At 47.6% G+C, this 21,825-nt stretch overlaps 1 protein-coding gene across 2 annotated transcripts in view; it reads left to right on the plus strand.

The window, feature by feature from the left end:
- The window catches only part of LOC144814965 (glioma pathogenesis-related protein 1-like), a 546,100-nt gene that overhangs the window by 469,603 nt on the left and 54,672 nt on the right, over window positions 1-21,825 (plus strand). For both annotated transcript variants that reach the window (XM_078674148.1, XM_078674149.1), the window contains one exon: window positions 1,850-1,935. In XM_078674148.1, the coding sequence (XP_078530274.1) occupies window positions 1,850-1,935 (86 nt within the window). The remainder of the gene's footprint in view (window positions 1-1,849; window positions 1,936-21,825) is intronic.

Consider the following 21,825-nt stretch of genomic DNA (forward strand, 5'->3'; position numbering starts at 1 on the left):
TTTACATATCTGGGTGTTCTATTTAACTGCACTGGGTCTTGGGCACAGGCGATCAAGACCAGGAGCCTTCTGTTTATGAAGTCTACCGCGGCCCTGATCAGTTTTACTAAAAAACTGGGCAAAAGACCACCTGAAATTTTATTGAAAATCTACCAGGCTAAATGCGTGAGCATTGCAATCTTTGAGGCGGGCATATGGGGGTTTCACGATTGTGCCCCAATCCAATATGTTGAAAACAAGTTTTTAAGATTTATTTTGGCAGTTCCTGCTAGCACACCTGTCTTGAACTGCCACAGCAAGCTATGAGTACCATACATTTCAGACCTAATTAAGGTACAACCAGTGCTGCTCTGGCATAGAATCTGGACCTCTACCAGTACAGGTCTAAACAAGGAAATTCTAACCGATGCAGTGAAACTAGATTATGCCAGTAAGATTATGTGGTTAAAATATGTAAAAAAATGTCATGCATGACATTGTGCATCCAGAATATTTTTCCCTGCCTGAAATATTAAATTCTATACATCAGAAGGAATTCAAAAACGTTTGTATGACTATTCTGAAAGAGAATAGGCTAGTTTTAGAAATAAATAAACCCACGGTGGTCCAGCATCAACTAATCGCCATAACGTATAACATCCAACCGTACCTATTATGCTGTCTGGGGGGGTACGATAGGTACGTGTTAACACGCTTTAGATTTTGGGATTTCCACCGTCTTGTTAGTCATCCGGTTATGAATAATTGGTCAAGGGAATTATGCCCATGTCCTTGTGACAACATCTCTTTACAAACAACCATTCATGCAATTTTATTCTGTAAGTACTATGTAAATGAACCACGAAGATGGATTGTACCTCTATCAAAACAGGGAGGATGGAGACAATGCCGCCCTGCTTTTATGTATTTACAGATGTTGGAAAATTATTATTGCATTGGTACCATGGTGGGTTTCCTAAAAAGTATATTCAGTGCAAGGAAAATCCTAAATGCTCAGACCCCTGAGGGAATATTATTAGTATAGTTGCCAAATATTCTGTATTTTTAGTTATAGCGAGATTAACAGTTTTTATGTATTTTGTATTTATTTATGTTTACCTATGTATATTTTGAAGCAAGATGAAATGTTTTAAACTGTCTGCTTTTATGATGTTATAACGCCTAAAATCGAATAAAGCTCGTTTTGATTTGATTTGATTTGACTCCAGGGTAACTAATCCGGTCAGAGTGTTTGTGAAATCCACCCAGATTTCTCTAGATATCCTAGTCGGTTTTACATATTCCAGGCATGCCTTGAATGGCCCTTGTCAGGAAATATTTCTTCCCTTGGATAGAGGTCTCCCAGGCTATAGCAGCCTCCTTCTACCCACCGGTTATTGACAGGTAAGTCCCTATTGACCCGTCTAAATGTCTGTGGCCAATTGCATCTGACTATTAACTAGACCTACATTCAATACTTTTGTACCTTTTCAGTCTTGTTACTTTGAAATTCAGGACAATTGGAAACAAAAGGCTGGGTGGGCTGTGGCAGGGTATGCCATCTGGGTTTCCTTTGACCCTTCCCTTGACCCCCTCTAATCTGTTAAAGGATGCAGTCTTGCCCTTAGCGCTGTAACACTCGGTGACACCATTTTGCCGGAATCCTTAAGCCCAACTTCAATTGCACAAGGTATTACACTAGACCAAAATGATCTCTATGAATTACCCCTACTGTACTGGATATATTGGAAGTAGGATAACACAACAGCGCAGAAGAACCTTTATGTTAATTTCGTGCTCAGATTGTTATTTAGCTATGCCATGTGTTTGTGGTTTACCTTTCTAACTATGATATTTCTGTCATTTCCAGAGGAAATTATAATAGAAAACCTTACGAAGCTGGTCGGCCGTGCAGTAAATGTGCACCTGACGATGAATGTGTGGATAATCTATGCAGTAAGTTGCAGCAAAATAATTTCTTAATTATTAAACTGAGGAAAGAACAACGTTTTATTACAGCATAATAGAAATGCAGCTTTTTGTATAGCACCAGTTTAAATTCTAAGGGTTTCTAAGCAAGGTGAGCATTTGAAAATGTACATTCCTTGGTCAAGTTACAGCACCCATGTTGGATTCACTAAGCAGCAGTTACTACGGTGGGCAGACAAATGCAAGCACCCCGGATCCCTCTGCAGCCTTTTAACAAGGGTCCTGCAGGAGCTCCACTGAGGTCATGAGGGGGGCTCTTCTGAGATCCTCCAGGCACCAGCAACTTGTTGGATTCTTAAGACTTGGAAGGTGGGAGGGGTTGTTACATTTCTGCAGTGATTTCATTCATTCAATAACTTTATTTCGGTCACAAAGGACCATGAAAGTGCAGATAAAATACATTCAACGCACGAGGATTAAAAACATAAATAGTATATATTCAAAAAAAAAATCGAATATCTAAAAACGAATTAAACATTGAGTAGTTATCGAAACATTACATTTAGTACAATTAGTACAATATCATATTGACAATGAGTCTGTAAGTAAATTTTCTACGTCTGTGCCACATGCCAATTAAGAACCGCAAAACAGCAAAAAAAATGGGGGGATGAGTGTCATACTTTAAGACTCTGAAGGCTTGAGCGCAGTATCTGAAACCTAAGTTTCTACAAATTGGTATCAACCAGCATTTCCGTGTGGCCTGATAAGCCGGGCAAAAAAAAGGACATGTAGTTCATCTTCAAGATTGTATTTACATGCTGGGCACACGGTGTTCTCGCTGGTGTCCCATTTGCTAGTAAATGCCCTAAGCGGGAGACTACCAATCCTAAATTGCATATAGAGTTTCCTCGCCAATGCGGGGTAAATCAGGTCTAAAAGTCCTCCTTTTTTGGTTCTATTTTTAGTTGAAGAAACTCTGCTGTTAGTCTTCCCACTGTAGGGCACCTATAAAGAGACAGTAAGTTATGATGCCTGAAGTTGTAGGCCAACTCTGCCCAGGATAGCACTGGGCAAGTTACTTCAGGAGTATCCCAAAGCTCGGGTAGGCCGATCTTGGTGCTAACTGCCTTAATATGTGAGAGCCACGGGGTTTTCTTTATTCTCAGTGTTGCCCAGACCTCCAGAAATTCATTTTTGTAAGAGGCTAGTTTGGGCACTGACCATAATCTTCTCCAATACGTCAGTGGCCGTAGAGCTACTTCCTCCTCTATCGGGACTAGCCCCAAGTCCATGCGTAGGGGCACAGGCGGTGTACTGACTGGAAGACCCAATAAATTCCTCATGAAGGTGTGTTCTACCTTCATGAGGTTGGATGAGCTTTGGTGACCCCAAAGTTCCGCCCCGTACATAGAGGCCGCTCTAGCCTGTAGTTTGTAAATTTCTATGACCGGGGCCGCTGGCTTGAATTCAGACATTCTATGCACTTTTGAAATACCCCCGCCACTTGAGTTAACCTAAGAGCAGCCTTAGCTGACTGCATACCCCAGTCAAAATGTTCTGTCAAGGTGATGCCTAGGTACTCAAAGGTCTTTACTCGCTCCAGTGGAGTTCCATTCAAAAGTGGATTTGGACGAGTGTGCCTGGGGGGATTAAAAATCATAAATTTGGTCTTGGCTAAATTTATCTCTAGCCCTCTCAATGCACAAAAGGCAGCAGAACCATCCAAGGTACGTTGGATGCCCGTTGATGTTTGGGACAACAACAGGGTGTTGTCCGCAAACATCAACGCGGGCACCCGACCTGAGACTAGCCTGGGGGCATAATTATCCTTAACTCCAAGTAGGTGGTCTATGAGCCCATTTATGTAAAGACAAAATAAGGTGGGGGCCAGGACACACCCCTGGCGCACCCCCCTTTTTCACTGGGAAGCGGGCAGACAGTTCTCCGTGCTTCCCACACCTAACTTGAGCATAATTATCAGTATGAAGTCTAATTAACACATCCAATAAGTAAATTGGTAGGCACAGATCGAGCAATACACTCACCAGCTTATCCCTTGGCACCAGATCAAATGCTGACCTCAGGTCAACAAAGATGACTTAGAAGCTGCCACCCTCCACACTCACCATTTTCCAGAACAATACCTGGAGTCTAAATATCTGGTCGAGAGTCGAGATACTCATCCTAAAACCAGCCTGCAGGGTACTCAAGATCTCATTTTCCTCTATCCAACCCTGGACTCTATCTAAGATGATCCTTCCCATCAGTTTTTGAGTGATGTCTATCAAACTGATAGGCCTACAGTTAGACGGCAGAAGGGGACAACCTTTTTTGTGGATAGGGACTATCTCTGCGCCGCCCCAAGTGTCTGGAGGATCCACTCCCTTTAATATGGCAGTAAAAAGAACACCCAGGTAAGGTGCCCATATTTTCGGTTAATACCGAAATAGATCCCCCGGAAGCTTATCCAGGCCAGGCGCCTTATTGGGTAAAAGTTTGACTATTGCGGCTTCAACCTCACAGGACGTAATATCTCTGGCCCCCTCCAATCCATACTCATGGAGGAGGCCTGGGGTTGGGATCGAGGAACCCTCTTCGCCAAAATATGCATATGGGGCTCCAAAATGTGCTTCCCAGACAGCAGCTGCTATGTTGGGTTCGATCGCTGATCTACCCTCTCTCACCCCCGAGGTGACAATCGCCCAAAAGGATTTAGAGTCCTTGCACTTAAGTGCTATTCTAAGACCCTCCCATCTATTAGCTTCCCATTCTTTCTTTTCCCTTTTAATAGCCTGATTATACTTGTGCCGGCATTGCTTAATGCTTGGCTTATCCTTCGCTTTGACAGCGATTAGCAGATCTTTTTTGCTTTCCGACAGTTGGCATTATACCAGGGATGAGTTATAACCGGACTTGCCTTTTTGCTTCCTTCAGGATAGAACACAACGAACAATTTAGCAGCCAACTGTTTATGAATTTCCAGAGGCCTATCCACTAATCCTGGATGCGTGTCCATATCCCCAATCTCTCCCATTTCTATCAACTGAGGCAAAGCATGTTGGTATATGCCTGCAAGTTTATTTGGGGAGCCCTGTATGTGTGGCCATTTGACTCTCTGCCTGTTATTAGTTAGCAAGAGAGGCTGTTGTACAGGGTTGAACTCTGGTACGGGGTTAGACAGGCCCAGACTCCCTGGTTTCAGTGTCATAACCAGGGCATTGTGATCACTATCTTTATTTATTTGTTTTTGACATTTATAAAGCGAACAACTGCCCTGGGGCGTCGCGGCGCTATGGACAGCGGACAGGTCTGCAAGGGAAGCTATTGATTAAACAACCAGTTCTTTATCATCTTTCTGAAACTCAGAAGGGACTGACATGCCCTAATCTCAAACGGAAGGGAATTCCAGAGTTTGGCCACTGTAACAACAAAACGCCTGACGCCCCATGAGACAGTTCTTGTACGTGGCACAAAGAGATGGAAGGCATTGGATGATCGCAGCAGACGGTTGGGGATCTATGTGGCCAGGTGGTTTAGGAGAAACTGGGGACCTGTTTTACGGGAGGCTTTATACGCGAGCTTTATACGCGATACATAGGGCCTTGAACTTTGTCCGGTTCCTCACTGACAGCCAATGATAGCTTTTTATGATGTGTGAAATGGGTTTGAACTTGGGTGTTCCTGACAACACCCTTGCTGCTGCATTCTGGACTGTTTGCAGTTTTTGTATGACCCTGCTTTGTGCATTGGCAAACAGACCATTGCAATAGTCTAATGATGACATTACCATGGAGCTTGTCAGTGTTTTGCCCGAACTCAGGGGGAGATATGGTAAGATCTTTTTGATCATACGAAGTTTGTGAAAGGCTGAGGAGGACATCAGATTGGCATGTGGTAAAAAGGTCAGTCTATCATCAAATATGATGCCTAAATTCCTAACCTTAGTGACTGGTTTTGGGGGAGGTCCCAGATTGGATGGCCACCAGGTGCCTGCCAAGTGGGGGACAGTTTGCCGAAGAGGATAACCTCCGTTTTGTCGGAGTTACATTTTAGACAGTTACTGGCCATCCAGCTACTTATGGCCAGCATGCCCTTTTGGAAATTAGCTGCTACCTTGTCTCCATTGTAGTTAATGGCAAGCACTACCTGGGTATCATCGGCATAGGATGTAAGTCTCATCCCATTAGCCATGATGACCCTGGCTAGATCCGAAACATAAATGTTAAAAAGTGTCGGGCTTAGGGATGAGCCCTGCGGGACTCCACATGGGAGTGTGAGTTGGGCTGATTTAAAAGGGCCCAGAGTGACTGCCTGAGTTCGATTCGACAAGAATGATAAAAGAAGTGCTCTTGCTTTGTCCTGAATTCCCATAGTAGTGACACGGTCGATCAAAGTAGTATGATCGACCGTGTCAAATGCAGCAGAGAGATCCAGTAATATGAGCACTGCAGTGCCACCTTGGTCCATGATAGTTCTTATTTCTTCAGAGGCCTTGATTAAAGCTGTTTCGGTGCCATGTGCCTTACGAAAAACAAATTGGGTGTCATCTAACAGGTGATGATCTTCAATGAATTTGGAGAGTTGTTGATTCATCAATTTTTCCACCACTTTAGCCGGAAAAGGTAGACTAGCTATAGGTCTATAATTCTTAGTGTCCTCTACACCTAGGTGAGATTTTTTTAGTAATGGCTTAAGTATAGTTTTCTTCCAGGAGCTGGGGTATATACCTGAACTGAACATTACATTGCAGGTGTTTGCTAATACGGGGCTATCTGGTCCATAGTTGATCTTACAACAGATCGAGGGCAAGGATCATTAACTGATCCTGACTTTATCTTTCCTCGGATAAACCTGGAAATCCAGAACCCTATCCCAAGTTCTGAGTTCAACCAGGATATAGTCAATTAGGGAATTTTGCCCTTCTCTATTAAAGGTTGATGAACCAGGTCTGTCTGATTTTGTCCTCCCATTGCAAGCCCTCAAAGAAGATGAGAGGGTAAGAGAGTTTATTTGAAGAACTAGCGGCGTCCATGCTCCAACTGGTACAATCTGCGATTCAGGGATACGCCAGTACTGGTCCTTATCGGCTAATCCATCTAAGCCTGCGTTGGTAAGGGGCTCAAATTGGCAGTTAAAGTCACCACCTACTATTAGAACGACTGCTGGGTCAAGGGTCGGGATGAACTGCCTCAGTTAGTGAATGGTTCCAGATTCTTGCCCGCTCTGCGTAGGCCTCGAGTAGATGTTAAGTAGGGCAATTTGTGTAGAATCTGGGAGCGTTAGGGGGACACATTGAACATCCGGTGAATTCGTTGATATATGGACTGCTTCGGCACCCAAATGTGTGCCCACTCAGGTGCTTAAACCCCCCGATAGTCTACCCCTGCCCTTCGTTGTAGCCGGTATACTAAAAGTGGCGAAACCGCCCATCAAGATCTCTTCCAGCGCCGACGTCTCCTGCATTAGACAGACATCACACTTTTTTATGAACAGACCCCAATCAGGGGAAGCTAATTTGCTTTTGATCCAAGCCAAATTCCAGGAGAGAATTTTAATATTTCCACTAGTCGCCCTATCCATTGATTCACCTTGCACCCTCGGGGAACTGGTTTCCCCAGCAAGTGGGGCTTCACAAAATTCTCCCCCACTATCGCGATTTGGCCGTTTGCCCCCTTGATCTCTTTCCGGGTCCCTACCTGCTTGGAGTGCTGCTCCTGCTTTTTGTTCTTCTCCGGCCACTTAGCCACGCCTCGCGGCCCCCGCTCCGCGGGTGCCGCTCGTAGGCAAAGACTTTGGCATTTGTGGACTTAGCCTCCTGTCCCTCGACGTGCATTGAGCACCAACGCGCCTTCAGGAACCAACAGCTGACCACCAAGGGCAGAGGCGGGACTGCAAGGACCAGCGTGCCTAGCGGCGTGGATTGGCCGCAGCTGGTCCTCTTCCCGCCCCCTCCTCCCAATAAAATCTGAACGGAGTGAGTGCGCCTTGGGTCCCTACCTGCTTGGAGTGCTGCTCCTGCTTTTTGTTCTTCTCCGGCCACTTCGCCACGCCTCGCGGCCCCCGCTCCGCGGGTGCCGCTCGTAGGCAAAGACTTTGTCATTTGTGGACTTAGCCTCCTGTCCCTCGACGTGCATTGAGCACCAACGCGCCTTCAGGAACCAACAGCTGACCACCAAGGGCAGAGGCGGGACTGCGAGGACCAGCGTGCCTAGCGGCGTGGATTGGCCGCAGCTGGTCCTCTTCCCGCCCCCTCCTCCCAATAAAATCTGAACGGAGTGAGTGCGCCTTGGGTCCCTACCTGCTTGGAGTGCTGCTCCTGCTTTTTGTTCTTCTCCGGCCACTTCGCCACGCCTCGCGGCCCCCGCTCCGCGGGTGCCGCTCGTAGGCAAAGACTTTGGCATTTGTGGACTTAGCCTCCTGTCCCTCGACGTGCATTGAGCACCAACGCGCCTTCAGGAACCAACAGCTGACCACCAAGGGCAGAGGCGGGACTGCGAGGACCAGCGTGCCTAGCGGCGTGGATTGGCCGCAGCTGGTCCTCTTCCCGCCCCCTCCTCCCAATAAAATATGAACGGAGTGAGTGCGCCTTGGGTCCCTACCTGCTTGGAGTGCTGCTCCTGCTTTTTGTTCTTCTCCGGCCACTTCGCCACGCCTCGCGGCCCCCGCTCCGCGGGAGCCGCTCGTAGGCAAAGACTTTGGCATTTGTGGACTTAGCCTCCTGTCCCTCGACGTGCATTGAGCACCAACGCGCCTTCAGGAACCAACAGCTGACCACCAAGGGCAGAGGCGGGACTGCGAGGACCAGCGTGCCTAGCGGCGTGGATTGGCCGCAGCTGGTCCTCTTCCCGCCCCCTCCTCCCAATAAAATCTGAACGGAGTGAGTGCGCCTTGGGTCCTTACCTGCTTGGAGTGCTGCTCCTGCTTTTTGTTCTTCTCCGGCCACTTCGCCACGCCTCGCGGCCCCCGCTCCGCGGGAGCCGCTCGTAGGCAAAGACTTTGGCATTTGTGGACTTAGCCTCCTGTCCCTCGACGTGCATTGAGCACCAACGCGCCTTCAGGAACCAACAGCTGACCACCAAGGGCAGAGGCGGGACTGCGAGGACCAGCGTGCCTAGCGGCGTGGATTGGCCGCAGCTGGTCCTCTTCCCGCCCCCTCCTCCCAATAAAATCTGAACGGAGTGAGTGCGCCTTGGGTCCCTACCTGCTTGGAGTGCTGCTCCTGCTTTTTGTTCTTCTCCGGCCACTTCGCCACGCCTCGCGGCCCCCGCTCCGCGGGAGCCGCTCGTAGGCAAAGACTTTGGCATTTGTGGACTTAGCCTCCTGTCCCTCGACGTGCATTGAGCACCAACGCGCCTTCAGGAACCAACAGCTGACCACCAAGGGCAGAGGCGGGACTGCAAGGACCAGCGTGCCTAGCGGCGTGGATTGGCCGCAGCTGGTCCTCTTCCCGCCCCCTCCTCCCAATAAAATCTGAACGGAGTGAGTGCGCCTTGGGTCCCTACCTGCTTGGAGTGCTGCTCCTGCTTTTTGTTCTTCTCCGGCCACTTCGCCACGCCTCGCGGCCCCCGCTCCGCGGGTGCCGCTCGTAGGCAAAGACTTTGTCATTTGTGGACTTAGCCTCCTGTCCCTCGACGTGCATTGAGCACCAACGCGCCTTCAGGAACCAACAGCTGACCACCAAGGGCAGAGGCGGGACTGCGAGGACCAGCGTGCCTAGCGGCGTGGATTGGCCGCAGCTGGTCCTCTTCCCGCCCCCTCCTCCCAATAAAATCTGAACGGAGTGAGTGCGCCTTGGGTCCCTACCTGCTTGGAGTGCTGCTCCTGCTTTTTGTTCTTCTCCGGCCACTTCGCCACGCCTCGCGGCCCCCGCTCCGCGGGAGCCGCTCGTAGGCAAAGACTTTGGCATTTGTGGACTTAGCCTCCTGTCCCTCGACGTGCATTGAGCACCAACGCGCCTTCAGGAACCAACAGCTGACCACCAAGGGCAGAGGCGGGACTGCGAGGACCAGCGTGCCTAGCGGCGTGGATTGGCCGCAGCTGGTCCTCTTCCCGCCCCCTCCTCCCAATAAAATCTGAACGGAGTGAGTGCGCCTTGGGTCCCTACCTGCTTGGAGTGCTGCTCCTGCTTTTTGTTCTTCTCCGGCCACTTCGCCACGCCTCGCGGCCCCCGCTCCGCGGGAGCCGCTCGTAGGCAAAGACTTTGGCATTTGTGGACTTAGCCTCCTGTCCCTCGACGTGCATTGAGCACCAACGCGCCTTCAGGAACCAACAGCTGACCACCAAGGGCAGAGGCGGGACTGCGAGGACCAGCGTGCCTAGCGGCGTGGATTGGCCGCAGCTGGTCCTCTTCCCGCCCCCTCCTCCCAATAAAATCTGAACGGAGTGAGTGCGCCTTGGGTCCTTACCTGCTTGGAGTGCTGCTCCTGCTTTTTGTTCTTCTCCGGCCACTTCGCCACGCCTCGCGGCCCCCGCTCCGCGGGAGCCGCTCGTAGGCAAAGACTTTGGCATTTGTGGACTTAGCCTCCTGTCCCTCGACGTGCATTGAGCACCAACGCGCCTTCAGGAACCAACAGCTGACCACCAAGGGCAGAGGCGGGACTGCGAGGACCAGCGTGCCTAGCGGCGTGGATTGGCCGCAGCTGGTCCTCTTCCCGCCCCCTCCTCCCAATAAAATCTGAACGGAGTGAGTGCGCCTTGGGTCCCTACCTGCTTGGAGTGCTGCTCCTGCTTTTTGTTCTTCTCCGGCCACTTCGCCACGCCTCGCGGCCCCCGCTCCGCGGGAGCCGCTCGTAGGCAAAGACTTTGGCATTTGTGGACTTAGCCTCCTGTCCCTCGACGTGCATTGAGCACCAACGCGCCTTCAGGAACCAACAGCTGACCACCAAGGGCAGAGGCGGGACTGCGAGGACCAGCGTGCCTAGCGGCGTGGATTGGCCGCAGCTGGTCCTCTTCCCGCCCCCTCCTCCTGACCTCTCCTTAGATAAGCAGTGGCAACAACGCGCACGCGGGACGCGCGCGGGGCTAAGGCCGGGGCGAAGACCGGGCAAAGAGCGGGCCGTTTAAGGCCGTTCAAGGACGGCAGAGGACGGCCCTGGCCCTGAACCCCTCCATCTTCGCCCTAAATCCATCAGCAAGGTAGGCGGCACTGATTACCAACTTTTCTCTAAACATATAGTGGCCGCCTCCTAGCCCTATCACTTACCGCCTTCTTGAGACCTCATTTTGCATCTGGCCCAGTACCACAGATGTCAGCTATGCGCAATAGAACTAGAAGCTGTACCAAAAAAGCCATGGGGGTAGCACAAGTGACTGGTCCTATAGATCTTTTTATCTCACGAGTGAATGAGTCCATCGATAAAAGTATTGTATTGCTGGAAAAAAGAGTCTCCCTGGACCTCATGAACGCTAGGCGCTCTTCCTTGGGCTCTCTCGCAAATGCAAATTCACCCTCCCAACAAGCTTTGAACAATTGTTCCCTACCCCTACCCTTGACTACTGCTGGCACAGTCACAGTACCGAATGCTGTTGATTTGTCAGTCACCCAATCTGACTCGGATCCGTCCTTTGTTGATCTTGAGGCTACCCCAGATCTAGAAGCCTGTCAGACATCTGAAGAGACGGAGCCAAGCCTAGATGGGCAAATGGATAAAGTAACACCTCATGTACCTATCGATTCTGGGGGAAGGGTTATTATCCCTACAAAGGTAGCGTCCAAGACGAAGTCTAAGGAAAAACCCACAGCTAAAGCCAGGAACCACAACTTGATATCGCCTACTCCGCACCTGGCGCCAGGCATACCCTGTTGGGTTGAAAACATGGTAACAGATCTTAAACAGAACCTTGAGGCCACAATAGCAGCACAAATAAAGCCTCTAGTCTCTAAACTCGACAGACTCACGTCGCTAATAAATTCGAAGTGGCCCAATAAGATGAATGGGCCTGGGTCTGCCCAGTTACAAGGAATTAAAGAAACGCTTCCCAAGCCTTCACCTTGTGCCAAGCTGCCTAAAGATGCATCTAACAAAGCAATAATACCATCAGTCACCAAGGATTCAGCTGCACTACACTTGTCCCAAGCAGGGAATAATTCTGCTCAACCCCCACCTCTATCTACTCCGAAGGCGGTGGGTCTTATTTCGACCTTGCAACAATCAGCTGGTGGAAATAAAACTACCACCTTACAAGCGAAAGATCTCGCAGGAAAGCCTACTAATCCTGCAGTTCCTCACTCTACAAACAAGCCTGAAGGCTCTAAGCAAAAGCAGGCACGTTTTAAGTCAATTAGCCTGCCACCGGAAGTCTCCCCTTTTGTGGTTGTACTGACAGCTGTTCCCCCACTGAAGGAGGGAGTAAAAGAAACGTTTGTAGAGTTAAGAAACAAATGTGCCCAGTGGCTTCAACTACACAAACCTTTACCTAATAATATGAGTGGTGAAATTCTTACTGTGCGTAGAGGGGACTGGGTGGGCAGGAGTAAGAAAACAATATCAGGGGATGTAATCACAGTTAACTTTAGGGATATAGGGGTAGCCAGTTACATATGTAACACACCCAACAGTGGTTCTACTGCCCAAATTAACCCACTCCCCTTGTCTTACTTCCTCCCCATGCCGCCAAGATCAAATCCCCATCGGCTTCCTCCTCTAAATAATAGAGGGCCTGTGTATCCCCCTCAACATACCACTAAACACTGGCAACAGCCAGCACATTTCTCATCTTTATTTCCACACCATGCTAGCCTTCAGTGGCAACAACCTTTCCAGCATCCACCACCCCTATATCAGTCTGCTCAGCAGTGGCAGCAATCCCTTCAGCCCCCACTATCTGCTAACCATCAATGGCAACAGCCATGGCAGGATTTGCCCTCTTCTTTCGACCCCTCATTTTCACAATTCGTCCATCCAAATAGGTACTGTGTGTTAGATGAGGTAGATTGACTTAATTTTATGGAAGGTCCAGATACAAATCTTGCTACCACTAATAACGACATGGAGGATGTTTCGCCAGCCACATCCTTCCCCATATGCCTCGAATTTCCAACAATGACACCTTTAATATCACTCCCTCACGCATTAACTAAGGACAGTGTAGACCCACCAAATTCTAAAATTATTGTTATCCCCGACGGTGATCCAACACATGGTGAGATAAAAATCCTTAGTTGGAACCTTGCGGGGATCTCTAGGAAATTAGGCCTCCCGGAGTGGAATGTCCTGATTGACGCCCACAAGATTTGTGTATTCCAAGAGACCTGGATCACCGAGCCATTGCACCATGTTGGGTTTGTCACATTTTTCACACCAGCTGTAAAACCTATTGCAGGGAAGGGGTGGCCATCAGGGGGGCTCATTATCTGGGTAAGCATTTCGCTCAACTGTCGGATAACTATAAAGAAGGCAGGAAACCCAGATATCCTTGGTATCTCTCTATCAGGCCAACGTGGGGGACTACTTGTAGATCTCTACGATGTCTACGCTAGAGGTTCTAAAAATGGGTGTATCTCACCAACAGTAGCGGAGCTTGAGGCTCAATTAGGGGACCAGAGCGAACCTGGCCATATCATAATAGCAGGAGATTTTAACTGCACATATGAACCACTCCCTTTAGAAGGAATACCTGATTTAGGAGAAGAGGACAGTAGGTGGGGTATTCCCATCCTCTCTATTCCACCTATCAAGCGATGGACTCGCAGTGCAATGCAGCTTAATGCACTTACCTTAGAGTTTGGATTAAGAGCAGCCAATGGCCGTACACGTTCTGACCAGATGGGTGCCCCAACGTTCAACAGAGTTGGTCACTCCACAAGGATAGACTATATTCTGTTGGACCGGGGGCTCTGGAGTTTGGTCATCGATATGGTTGTTATTCCTACCCTAGAGAGTGACCATAACTCACTTTCCTTAACCCTAATGAATTTTTGGTCCACTGGAGCGCCGCTAGCACCACCGAGCTGTCCACAGGAGATTACTGTCTCCTCTTGTGGAAGACGCCTTAAGTGGAATAAAATCTTGTGTAATACTGATAAATTGTCCACTATAGAAGAGGTAATTAAAGGCACACAGGATGAAATTAGCTTCATAGATCCATGTATGGCAGTAGATAAGGTAACACCTATCTATGAAGTAGCCATGAAAACTATAGGGGACCTTTTTTGGGTAAAAGGGACTATAGGGAAATCCAAACTATAAGGGCACGTAACAGACCAGACAGTGATCTGTTAACCTGTAACATCCCAAGCCAGGTGTGGGAGGATCACTTCTCTAAACTCTACTCCTGTCACGGCGGCTCCAACGGGAGAGGGTCTGTCATATTTCCGTTTACCACTAATTATGTATCTTGCCCCAGTGACTTCGACTTTACGCTAAAGGAAGTGGAATATGCAATAAGCTCTATTATTCCACAAAAAGCGGCCGGACCTGATGGGATTCCCGGGGATCTGCTAAAATCCGATAGCGCCAAATGGGGTAAATTGATTCACTCCCTCCTTGCTGCCATCTGTAGGGGTGCCCCTATTCCCTCATCGTGGAAGGGGGCGGAGGTGGTCCCCATCCATAAGAAAGGTTCGAGGGATGACCCATCTAACTATAGGCCGATCAGCTTGCTAGATACCAGCCAAAAAGTCGTCGGCAAAGTCCTGTTACTCAGAATTCTTAACTGGGTAGAAGAAAATAAAATCCTTTCCGACTTTCAGGCGGGTTTCAGAGTGGGCACTGGAACGATTGAGCAAGCATTCAGGCTCATGATGGTATATTGGAAGGTTGTGGTGATAGGCAAGGGCAGTCTTTATCTCGCATTTATCGATTTAAAGACTGCCTTTGACCTCGTACCTAGGGACCTATTATGGAAAGTACTGGCTGACATGGGGCTACCACATTATCTATTATCTCTACTAGTCAGACTACACCAGGACAGCTTTGCCCAAGTCAGGTGGGGCCCTGGAGGGGAGAAAACGGGCAGTATTCCGGTCGAGAGAGGAGTCCGCCAGGGATGTGTTCTGGCTCCCACCCTTTTCTCTCTTTACATCAATGGGGTGGTCGAGCATCTCCTTAAACATCCATCTGATGAGCCATCCCTGGCTGGCGAACGTATACCAACCCTCCTCTTCGCGGATGATACGCTTTTAATCTCCAAAACCCCAATGGGACTCCAGAGACTTTTGGACAATTTTCAATCATTTTGTACCGTTCGAGGCTTGGTCATAAATACAAACAAAACGAAGTACCTTGTCCTCAATTCACCGAAACAACACGTGCGTTCCCCCACCCTAAACGCTGAGTTCCTGGAAAGGGTGAAAGTCTTCGATTACCTTGGGATACGCCTTTCGGACAAAATGGATTGGATGCCACACCTAGACAAAATGCTGTTGAGCCACAAAAGGATTACAGGCGCCATTTTGAGAGAGCAACGTTCCAGTACAACAAGACCTATAGGAACAGCCCTTGAGATTTATACAGCTAAAGGTGTTAGCTCTGCCCTTTATGGAGCGGAACTTTGGGGCTTTTCGTCCATCGACGCTCTGCAAAGATCTGAGAACAAATTTTGCAGAGAAATAATGTCCCTTCCACAAGGCACCCCGACACTTCCTTTATTCATGGACCTTGGCTGTACCCAGATTGGCGAAATTGCGAAATTTCGCCCGTTACTACTATGGGCCCGTATTTGGCGGGTAGAAGAACTGAGTGGATATGCCAGAGGCCTTAAAGAAATTATGTCATCACCAAGCTGGCATAAAATCAAATGGCTAAAAGACATGAAAAGCCTATTAACTAAGGTGGGCCAACTTGAATCATGGCTAAGTAGAACCTCACCCCCAAAGCAAACACTTAAAAACTTTATTGGGACTGGATTTGTTCTCAAAGACACTCTAGCACATCCCTAGGTAGGTTAACAGAGAACTTTTTGATGTTCAAAGACTGTCCCAGGCGGGAACTATACCTGGATACAATTGGAAAACCCTTTGATAGGGCCTTGTATTTCAGATTTAGAACGGGAACTTTACCACTTAACACCTTCACTAAAAGCTGGAAATCTTGTATAGAAATGTCTGATTTATGCCCATCGTGTCTTGCTAAACCAGAGACATTAGCACATTTTTTGTTTGTCTGCGGCGAGTATGCTACTCCAAGGAGGGTCTGGCTCAAAAACCTATGCCGGCAGCTGGGGACTAGGAGTCATGTTGTGGCAATCAGGATACTTATTTCGGACAGTAATGTACCTTATGCTTGTGCCCTAGCCAAATTTCTATCCTGGGCCTGGGCTATTCGAGCCAAAAAGCTAAAATAATTTGTTTAATTCCTTTTTAGAAAAATTTCTTAAACTGGAAATGCTGCTATAATTATTTTACCTTTATAAACAAACTAGCTGATTATGTTTAATTGAACATACATTTTTTGAAATTATTGTTTGAAACAGAGATATAGAATCTTTTTAAAATTGTACTTAACTGTAATTTTTTATACAATTGATCTGCTTTTATGATAATGACCTTTATCGAAATAAAGCTTTTTGACTTTGACTTTAACAGCGGAGTTGGAACACCGCCGACACCCACCTGTATTACTGGAGATGAAGCTCTACGCAGTGTGGCCTCATAATAACTCCCCGTAACCCACCCCTCATTGGCCCTGGTTTCCTCCCTTGCCCGTACACCCTCCTGTTGAATAGTTGTAGGAATATGACAATCGTTTACATCAGATTCTTCTCTAGCTACTGGTGAGCCCTGGCCATCAATCAATGAAAATATAGACAGTCAGCTCCTAAGCAGTCAATCTATTTGATCCAAGGTGCTGAATCTATTAATTTGGGGAAAACTGGCAAGTATGGCGGTATAGATATTAGCTCCCTTCCAGTTTACCACCCCAGCTTGAGCACTACGACCAAAAGCATCCTGGGCCCCCCAGAACTGTCCTCCTCTGTTACAACTGTGATCATTATGAGAAGCAGGGTAAAAGTAGGATAGGTGTAGGGATTGAATTTGCGTTTCAGAATGTGTTGGAACCCATTTGCAAATATGTTCCAGAGCGCGTCTGTTCCTAAAATTAATTATAACGCAGTCTCCCAGAATGTTTTTTTCCCGTGACCCCACCCATTCCACTCGACTGGCGAGCAGAATTTCGCCAGATACCTGCAAGGGAAGTGGCCTATTGTGGTTAAGCCACTGGATGCATTTATTTTTACGTTCACTATAAACCTCCTTTTTTCCCTGGCTCAAAACTGGGACCCCTGCAAGCACCACCACATACGGTAAAGACTCGGGAGGGAGATCTATGCGTGATAGAGCTTTTGTTGGTACATCATGGGGCGTATTACTATTTACTCGGGGTTGTCGGTTCTCAGACCCGCTCCCATCCCCGATCTCCCCGCTTCTAGTCATTACATTGTTATTAATTGCAACAGTATTACTTAATTGGGGTAGAAGGTCGTTTGATGCTGCAGCAGAGAAAGATGGATCAGGTCAATTGTTCGTGGTAGACAGGACTGGATGGTGACCATCTCCATTAGGTTGAAGGCTATCTTGGTTTGCATTCGCACCTGTATCCCGTAATCCATCCTGTGCCTGGGCAGGATCAAACAAGGATTCAAGGTGCGTAAGTCTAGTTTCTATCGTAGTGAGTCTATCGTAGATAGGGAGACAAGTCTTTGTAAAAATAAGTTCTAGTTTGGTCCAAAAGTCTGCTCCCAACTCCGTAGGACACACATCACTGTAGCTCGTTGTAGGTGTAGTCACTAGTACAGTGGACGGGCAGACGGCAGGGCTGTTTGGAATTCTTGTAATTTGACCTTCCCCCACATTATAGCATTTCTGAATTTCCACTTTTCTGTTATTCAGAGGGGCACCCCCACGCTTCCTTTTGGAAATCGGATCTACTGCCAAATTTATAGCCCCAATTTAGAACTATATTTAGATCGTGTTTTTGGTCTTGGGGTCGATGATCCTGAATGCTCATGATTGCAATTAAATGTACTTTGCGTGTCTGAGGCAGCGTCCGTAATTGCAGAGGCAATAGGCAGACCTCCAACGGCTTGTGATAGAATGCTCCCCTCGCCATTAGCGCCAGGCGTTACAGATTCTGTCCCTTGTTGGTGATTTGGCGACAGTGCATGTACCAGCATACCCATAGATGACCGTTTATCAAAGGCCTTAGAAGTAGTCATTACAATAGTGGTCTGAAAGACAGCCACTGCAGTACTCACTTGCGGTAATTATTTAGTATGGGATCTAATTATGTGAAACTGCCAGTCTGCATACTTGTGTACTAACCTTTGTTTGCAGATGAAAGGGGAGGGCCCCGTCCCGTCCTCAACCGTTCTCTAACGGGCTCAAACGGGCCCGCCCCTGGCACAGGCTTTGCCCTGTGCGTGCCCGCGTGCGTCCAGCGTAGCGGGGGGCGTGCACAAAGATGTAAACTGTGGGCGGCAACCAGAGGGGCACAGGTGCTGATAATTGCGGGGCTCCTGGGAGTTGGAGTCCCGCTTCACTCCCCACACGGCCACAGAGTCACTGGCGGATCCCGGCAAAAGTCTCACTGCTGCGAGCGGCTCCCGCGAAGCGGGGGCTGCCAGCAGTTTTCAGGCGGCAACCAGAGGGGCACAGGTGCTGATAATTGCGGGGCTCCTGGGAGTTGGAGTCCCGCTTCACTCCTGAAGAACCGGGTTTTCTTAGAACCCAGCGGTGCCAGGGACCAACTGAAGTCTTCGGATTCCCCTGTCTTGGAATACAGAGACACGGAATACTTCTAGGTGGCGTCAGAGATCAAATTTATTAGCTGCAGCTAGTAACAGTAAACCAAGCAATACAACACGGTGTACAACTCAGGAGACTGCTCAACTTTCGTAGAGCAAGACATCTCTTTTCATGCTATTTTTGATTAATTATGAATGCACACCCACTGCAGCAAATTCTGACCAATGGAATACATTTCACATACATTATTACATTCCAAAAAGCTCACTTTACATTGTACCAACCCACAAGTTAATTATTAGGAATGTCCCAAATTCGATTACCACAAGCCGGACAAACCCATAATTGAAAAGCACTACCCATGTAATGAAAAGTCGTAAGGACAGAAACAATTCAAATGTTGTGTAGGATAAGATATGTGCAAGAAACTAAAAGTTAACGATATCCCGAACATTGATTGGCAATTCAGACAACGATCGACTAGAGAAAACTGGCTTCGCAAAGGGTCAGTTTCAGGTGACTGGGTCAGTATCTTTGCAATTCACTCGCAAGACGAAAAGGGCCTGTTAATGCTTACATGAACAACGAGGCCCATGCAACTTCGTTCGTTCGTTTACCACCTAGGCCTACATGAGGGCAACACAAAATGGCGTCTTCGGACGACGCAAACAAAATGGAGTCCGGTCCCAAAAACCACAGAACCTCAGACCCTCCTTTTGTCATTAGGTAGGCAAAAGCCCAAACTCACGTCAATCTGAATCCAGGTCTATATCTATCCTCATCAGGTCATCAAGGTGTTGCTGTAACATCATCTTATTATCCCTCACTTCTCTCGAGACAGGTCTTCTCACACAGATTGCAGGACAAAGGCCACAAATGGCGGGACCACACTGGATGCATAAGCAACACGAGAAAAGGACTGCTAAAGCCATACCAAGAAACATCTGAATCTTCCATCCCCATTTGGACAGCAGTTCCCAAAACCATCCTATCAACGACCAGTTCCCTTCGTCTACATGTATGGACTTATGTAACCTCAAGATGGCTTGGTACACTGTCGGGGCATTATCAGGTATGAAAACACAGCAACTAGACCCGATCAATTTACATACTCCACCTCTATCTGCAAGTATAATATCTAAAGCAAAGCGGTTCTGTAATGTCATAAGGCGAGCCGCTTGAAGCTCAGCTGTAATATTGCTAAGGGCACCTGCAGTCTCATTTATAGTGGACTCAACCACTCTCGTAAGCTGACGAATATTCCTACAATTAGCCATAGGACCCCAAAAGGGCAGGAAACCCTTAAAGAAGTCTCCAACTTCTTGTGCGACGGTATCTTTCGCATCGATAACACCTCTACTATATCTTGTCTTATGGTAATTGAAAGCAGCTGTGTATGTAGGGGGAAGCAAAAATGCCACATAACATGTGCCTGAAAAATCAGAAGACAACCATGTATATGCTCTGTCGTAACAAACAAAATACGTGCCTTTAGCTGGCATAAACGGTGGAGATTTCTGGGATGTATAGACATAGGTGTGAACACAAACGATCTTACCAAGCTGAGCTCTCGGATTCTGACCATTACCTTGCAGACAAAAATGACCTCGGTGGGGTACAATCCAAATAGGAGGAGACCTTTTCTGTCTCTCTTTCTCTGTCAGACTAATACTATATCTCGTCCTGTTCCAACCAACATATGCTCGTACCTCATCTTTAGGGATAGCATTATACGCATCAATATCTCTGACCATATCTACTATTCCCTGTATCAAGGCATTATTATTTGCATTATCTTTGACAGAACGTACAGGAGATGCGTCATTCGCATAGATAAACATTGATTGGAGTGCCCATACTGACCCATTAGGCGAAAAAGGCAAAACCAAACATGGCATTCCCTTATCAGTCGTATGTGGCATAAGACCACAAACCCAACAATTCGTGGTATTTATGACTAGCTGATGCAACATCTGTATTAACGAATTGTTCACAAATTCTAATCTTCATGTCTGTTCATTTTCAGGCAACGTATGAAACTCATGTGGGGAAACAGTAGAAAAAGAAAGAGTAGGTTGGGAGGTAGATGCAAGCGTCTATTGTGTAACATAGATGACCCAACCCACACAAGCTAACGTAATATTCAAAAGCATTCGAAAACACAGTATTAAAAAACATTTGCTACGAATCAATGTACACATTTTCGCTCTAAAATGGACTCTCTTAATACCCTTGTCAGACTCAAAAGACTCCATCCTCTAACGTGCTGCTCACGGATATTACCTTCTTCACTTAAGTGTGCGTCAAGATCGTACTAACGACCCTGAACCACAGACCTTGTGTCAATACGCGGCTCACCCCTTAAGGCTGTACCGCGACCCTGCAGCTGAGTCCGAATGGTGACTCGAAAAAGAAAAAAGTTAAAAAAAAGTCTCTTGATCTGACAAGGTGTAATTCACTACATAAAAAAAATTTCAATCTTTATTTGTCCATTTCTGCATCTTTTTTCAATCTCAGATTGTAGCACTCTTTGCCAGACACAGTTTGGTCCTTAAAAAGTGTTTCTGGATTCGTGGTGTCAAGTTTCAAATGTGAAGGCACAGCAGCTTGCAGAACGTCATCATCCTCGCGTTCTGACTGAGTCCATGTCAAATGTGCATTACTAAAAGGTACAAATCTAGGAATCCTTTCACACTCTGAGTCGGCTATTCCATCCTTCACCCACTTATCATACGGTAGGGACAAAGGAACTTTTTTAGTATGGGTGGCATGCGCCCAGTTTTTTTTACCAACTACTCTAACAGCAGTTCTAGTGACCAATAACACCAAATGCGGTCCAGTCCATCTCGGTTCCAAATTCTTGGATCGTTGGAAATTCTTGATTAGGATGTACTCTCCAGGTTGAATCGTATGGCCTGGATCTGCCGTAGCTGTCGGCAAACTGTCATAGACCTGTTGGTGGAGAACACGTAATTTAGCAGTCAAGTCATGTAAGTAATCCACCAACATAGGGTACTCAATCTCGCTGTACTTCTTAGGATGAGGCACACCCCAAACATTCGCTGGACGCCCAAAGACTATTTCGTATGGGCTAAGTCCCACACGAGAATGCACTGTCGTCCTTGTTGACAAAAGAGCCAACGGCAAGGCATCTGGCCATGTAAGACCAGTACTCGCTTGTATCTTAGCTATCTTCAGCTTCAACGTGCCATTATAGCACTCGATCAGAC

Source organism: Lissotriton helveticus, chromosome 1_1, assembly GCF_964261635.1.
Source record: "Lissotriton helveticus chromosome 1_1, aLisHel1.1, whole genome shotgun sequence".
In the NCBI taxonomy this organism is placed as follows: Eukaryota; Metazoa; Chordata; class Amphibia; order Caudata; family Salamandridae; genus Lissotriton; species Lissotriton helveticus.